The sequence below is a fragment of the Colobus angolensis genome, unplaced genomic scaffold (genome assembly GCF_000951035.1).
Source record: "Colobus angolensis palliatus isolate OR3802 unplaced genomic scaffold, Cang.pa_1.0 Scaffold115, whole genome shotgun sequence".
Classification (NCBI taxonomy): domain Eukaryota; kingdom Metazoa; phylum Chordata; class Mammalia; order Primates; family Cercopithecidae; genus Colobus; species Colobus angolensis.
This window is the reverse complement of record NW_012112586.1, coordinates 3233012-3238883: the sequence shown is the minus strand read 5'-3', so window position 1 is coordinate 3238883 and position 5872 is coordinate 3233012. Positions and strand designations below refer to the sequence as shown.

The 5872-nt window shown below is 50.2% G+C and overlaps 1 protein-coding gene across 1 annotated transcript; it reads left to right on the top strand.

Moving 5' to 3' along the window:
- The first annotated feature begins 6 nt into the window (after window positions 1-6).
- Window positions 7-2827, top strand: FZD10 (frizzled class receptor 10). Its single transcript, XM_011961222.1, has one exon. The coding sequence runs from the start codon at window positions 30-32 to the stop codon at window positions 1773-1775; it is 1746 nt and encodes a 581-aa protein (XP_011816612.1). The 5' UTR covers window positions 7-29; the 3' UTR covers window positions 1776-2827.
- The last annotated feature ends 3045 nt before the right edge of the window (window positions 2828-5872 follow it).

Sequence of the window (5872 nt, the reverse complement as noted above, 5' to 3'; positions counted from 1 at the left end):
CTCCCTGCGAGGACACGTCCGACGCCAGCATGCAGCGCCCGGGCCCCCGCCTGTGGCTGGTCCTGCAGGTGATGGGCTCGTGCGCCGCCATCAGCTCCATGGACATGGAGCGCCCGGGAGACGGCAAATGCCAGCCCATCGAGATCCCGATGTGCAAGGACATCGGCTACAACATGACTCGCATGCCCAACCTGATGGGCCACGAGAACCAGCGCGAGGCGGCCATCCAACTGCACGAGTTCGCGCCGCTGGTGGAGTACGGCTGCCACGGCCACCTCCGCTTCTTCCTGTGCTCGCTGTACGCGCCAATGTGCACCGAGCAGGTCTCCACCCCCATCCCCGCCTGCCGGGTCATGTGCGAGCAGGCCCGGCTGAAGTGCTCCCCAATTATGGAGCAGTTCAACTTCAAGTGGCCCGACTCCCTGGACTGCCGGAAACTCCCCAACAAGAACGACCCCAACTACCTGTGCATGGAGGCACCCAACAACGGCTCGGACGAACCCACCCGGGGCTCGGGCCTGTTCCCGCCGCTGTTCCGGCCGCAGCGGCCCCACAGCGCGCAGGAGCACCCGCTGAAGGACTGGGGGCCTGGGCGCGGCGGCTGCGAAAACCCGGGCAAGTTCCACCACGTGGAGAAGAGCGCGTCGTGCGCGCCGCTCTGCACGCCCGGCGTGGACGTGTACTGGAGCCGCGAGGACAAGCGCTTCGCCGTGGTCTGGCTGGCCATCTGGGCCGTGCTGTGCTTCTTCTCCAGCGCCTTCACCGTGCTCACCTTCCTCATCGACCCGGCCCGCTTCCGCTACCCCGAGCGCCCTATCATCTTCCTCTCCATGTGCTACTGCGTCTACTCCGTGGGCTACCTCATCCGCCTCTTCGCCGGCGCCGAGAGCATCGCCTGCGACCGGGATAGCGGCCAGCTTTATGTCATCCAGGAGGGGCTGGAGAGCACTGGCTGCACGCTGGTCTTCCTGGTCCTCTACTACTTCGGCATGGCCAGCTCGCTGTGGTGGGTGGTCCTCACCCTCACCTGGTTCCTGGCCGCCGGCAAGAAGTGGGGCCACGAGGCCATCGAAGCCAACAGCAGCTACTTCCACCTGGCAGCCTGGGCCATCCCGGCGGTGAAGACCATCCTGATCCTGGTCATGCGCAGGGTGGCGGGGGACGAGCTCACCGGGGTCTGCTACGTGGGCAGCATGGACGTCAACGCACTCACCGGCTTCGTGCTCATCCCCCTGGCCTGCTACCTGGTCATCGGCACGTCCTTCATCCTCTCGGGCTTCGTGGCCCTGTTCCACATCCGGAGGGTGATGAAGACGGGTGGCGAGAACACGGACAAGCTGGAGAAGCTGATGGTGCGTATCGGGCTCTTCTCTGTGCTGTACACCGTGCCGGCCACCTGTGTGATCGCCTGCTACTTTTACGAACGCCTCAACATGGATTACTGGAAGATCCTGGCGGCGCAGCACAAGTGCAAAATGAACAACCAGACTAAAACGCTGGACTGCCTGATGGCCGCCTCCATCCCCGCCGTGGAGATCTTCATGGTGAAAATCTTCATGCTGCTGGTCGTGGGGATCACCAGCGGGATGTGGATTTGGACCTCCAAGACTCTGCAGTCCTGGCAGCAGGTGTGCAGCCGTAGGTTGAAGAAGAAGAGCCGGAGAAAACCGGCCAGCGTGATCACCAGCGGTGGGATTTACAAAAAAGCCCAGCACCCCCAGAAAACTCACCACGGGAAATACGAGATCCCTGCCCAGCCGCCCACCTGCGTGTGAACAGGGCTAGAGGGAAGGGTACAGGGGGGCCCGGAGCTAAGAGGTGCTGTTTTTCTTGTTTTTTTTTCTTTCTTTTTTTTTTTATAAAAGCAAAGGAGAAATACATAAAAAAGTGTTTACCCTGAAATTCAGGATGCTGTGATACACTGAAAGGAAAAATGTACTTAAAGGATTTTGTTTTGTTTTGTTTTGTTTTTTTTCCAGCGAAGGGAAGCGCCCCCAGTGAAGTAGCCTCTTGTGTAACTAATTTGTGGTAAAGTTGTTGATTCAGCCCTCAGAAGAAAACTTTTGTTTAGAGCCCTCCGTAAATATACATCTGTGTATTTGAGTTGGCTTTGCTACCCATTTACAAATAAGAGGACGGATAACTGCTTTGCAAATTCAAGAGCCTCCCCTGGGTTAACAAATGAGCCATCCCCAGGGCCCACCCCCAGGAAGGCCACAGTGCTGGGCGGTATCCCTGCAGGAGGAAAGATGGGACCTGGGGCCGCCTCACACCCCAGTGGACTTGGAGTCACTTAAAATAGACTCCGGCCTTCACCAGTAGTCTCTCTGCAAGACAGAAACCTCCATCAAACCTCATATTTGTGAATTCAAATGATGTGCAATACATTTTTTTTTCTCTTTCCTTGAAAATAAAAAGAGAAACAAGTATTTTGCTGTATATAAAGACAACAAAAGAAATCTCCTAACAAAAGAACTAAGAGGCCCGGCCCTCAGAAACCCTTCAGTGCTAATTTTGTGGCTTTTTAATGGAAACCAAGCCAACGTTATAGACGTTTGGACTCTGATTTGTGGAAAGGACGGGGGAAGAGGGAGAAGGATCACTCAAAAGTTACCCAAAGGGCTTATTGACTCTTTCTATTGTTAAACAAATGATTTCCATGAACAGATCTGGAAGCACTAGGTTGGCAGAGACAAACTTTGTCTAGTGTATTCTCTTCACAGTGCCAACAAAGAGTGGTTTCTGCTTGTGTGTATTTGTAATATATGATATTTTTCATGCTCCACTATTTTATTAAAAATAAAATATGTTCTTTAGTTTGCTGCTAGTCCCTGGTTCATGGTGAGGTTTCCCTTCTCTGTGTGTGGAGAGAATACAGGACACTTTCTCCCTTTGCTTTTTAAGCAAATTCTGGGGGTGTGCTTCTAGCCAGAGAGTACTGGTTAGTTATCTATATAAAATTGTAGATCAGAGGATTCCAAGATTGGAAGAATGATTCACTTGTGAGTTTCAGAGGAAAGGTAGGCAGGCAATGTGTGAAGTTGGAAGTCGTTTCTGTGACTGTTGGTAGCTGGACATGAGGGCTTAAGTTGTAGACACACGTCACCAAGGAGAGCCTTACCACTAAACATGGACCCACTCATGAGCCTGGATTAGCCTGTTTTAATATATTCAGAGAGTAGAGCTAACCAATTAGGAGAATTAAATCATTTGTATTCAATTGACCTGCTAGCCTCAAATGGTACCTAGACAGAGCAGTATACATCAGCTTGAAGTGTGCTGGCTTTGCAGTGACTCTGAACCATGAAGACATTTACAAAACAGATTATAGACCTGGACGGGATAAAATACCTGCTCGGGGTAGTGAATCCTTAAGAGGAAGTTAAGCAGCTTTGGAACTTCATGGTACTCGGTTCTTCTCCAGGGTTTGCTGTCAGAACTGGGTATCTGTAAAGAACTGGCCCAGGTCTGCTGGTCAAAGGCACAGCTACACTCAAGTTCCAGCCAGAAGGAAGCAAGGGCACAGTACAGTCCTACTGTGGTGAGGACTCTATTAATATAAAGCAAGCCAAGCTGCCCCTGGGGCCATGCTTTTGTCCAGCTCCAAGTTAAACAAGGAACTCTGGAGAACTTGGAGCATGGATGACACGCTTACCAACAATGAGGGGAGCCTGGAGCCAGTGCAGTCTGTTTTCTGCAGAGGGTGTTCAGAAATTCAACCTGGGAAACATAAGCTCACCCATCAACACTAGGGCTGGAAACAGACTTACATTGGTTTTGGGGGGCTACTGCACGTGGCCGTGAATGTTTGCAGGGCACAGGAGCAGGCAGATCGGTGGTTTGGGAAACACCAGCTAGGTAGGCAAAGTAAATGAATGCAAAATTCCAAAGAGCTTTCAGTGCATTAAAAAAGAATGTGGAAAAGCTTTAGAAATGCCCCCAAATACAAATTTCTTTGTTGATTGCTTTCACCTAGTCCCCCAAAAGACTACATAGAAATATTGATGTCTCTGTGCATGTATGTGTATAGCGTATCCTTTTTGTCACTCTTAGGGAAAATAAAAATAAAGTATTTGGAATAGAACTTTCAAAAAGTCCAGAAGGGTAATGCTGTCCGGATGCTGCTGCAAGCCACAAGGCTGGATATAACCCAGAGACATCTGGTTCTACAATACCTGGACTACAGCAGCTTCAGACCTGCCCATGCTCAGGTGTGTAGGCTTGAAAATGTGGTCCCAAGGAAAGACATATTCAACAACATAACTAAGAGCCTTTGTTGTTATGTAGCCCTGAATGTATCTCACTGTGGATCCATCCCAGAAATGACTGATCGGATTGTGACATGCGGTTGGGTTGGGTGCAGCTGGGTGAGTTTAACAGTGAGCAGTGCAAGTAGCAGCTGTAGAGCTTCCAAGCAAAACACTCCAAGGTCCTCTCTCTCTCTCTCTGCTCTCTGTCTCTCTCTCTCTCTCTCTCTCTCTCTCTGTCTCTCTCTCTCTTTCTCTCTCTCTCTCTGCTAAGCTGAAATCTGACCCTGCCTCACATACAGACAGTGAGTTTTAGGAGAAGCATCAAGGCCTAAAAGTCAGAAAGCTGAAAAAAAAAAAGAAAAGAAAGAAAATAGAAAAGAAAGAAGAAAGAAAGAGAGAGAGAAAGAGAAAGAAAGAAAGAAAGGGAAAGAAAGAAAGAAAGGCAGGCAAATCACTAGTCCTTAGATTCCCTTTAGCTCAGTGCAGGGTTTCCAAAGGAATTATTGATAGCATTAATTTGGAGATTTCTCAGCATCCATGCCCCACGGCCTTAGTTTTGGAAAAATGGCAGCCTGTTTTGGATGGCAGTGGTGGAGTCATAGAAGCCCAAAGAAGGAGATTGTCCAAGATCTACACCCATTCATCCCTCCCTTCCTTCCTCCAGCCTCCAGCCATTCACCACCCACCACATGCTAAGGCTGAGAAATAGGACTGGCACCTGGTCTGTGGTTTTGCGGTGGACAGGAGAGACTCGCATGGCATATCTTATATGTGCTTCTGTGAAGCGTCAGGGCAGGAGTCCTAAAAGTGGATGTATTTCCACGGGTCCTCTAAATGCATATACAAAGCAGAAGATGCAGCCTGTGTGAGGTCATAGCAAGGGGAAGCTGCAGGGTCGCGTAGAAGGCAAGAGAAGTTATCAACAGAATCAAAAACTCCATCAGGACCCAGACTGGGTCTGGCTCGTGATCCCCTATGTAAGCTCACACCTTGCAGAGGGCTTTGGACATAGTAAGAATAACTACAATAATAGCAATGGCTGTGATAATAGTAATTGTAGCAGCACAGCCCTGAGAGCACTTGCCGTGTGCTAAACAGGTTACTGGGACTATCTCAGTGAATCCTCACAACGCATTCAGGGAGGTACTGTCATCAGCCCGGCTTTACATGTGAAGACCCTGACACACAGAGGTTAAGTAAATTCCCAGGGTCACATGACAAGAGACCCAGAAGAGGAACTGGATGGTCTGATAACAGTTCTGGAACCCCCAATTCAGTAAGCAATTGTTGAATAAATGAGTGAATGAAGGACAGCTGACCACTTTACATGCATTCATTCAATCCTCTGACAAACTTCGGTGGTACTGCTCTCATGCTCATAATATCACAGACGAGGAATTCGGAGCACAGAGAATTTGTGTCACTTACCCAAGGTCACACAGGCAGCGAGTAGAGAGTCTGGCATGCACACCTGGGCTGTGGGGCTCCAGACATGCACCTCTGACCACCAGGCTTTCCCAGCTCTCTGGTTTCTCAGGACTTGACTAAATCATTTCATCCTCACAGCAGCACCGCTGCACCTTTATTCCAAGCAAAAGGGGAACAAGGTTGCATGGCAAAGA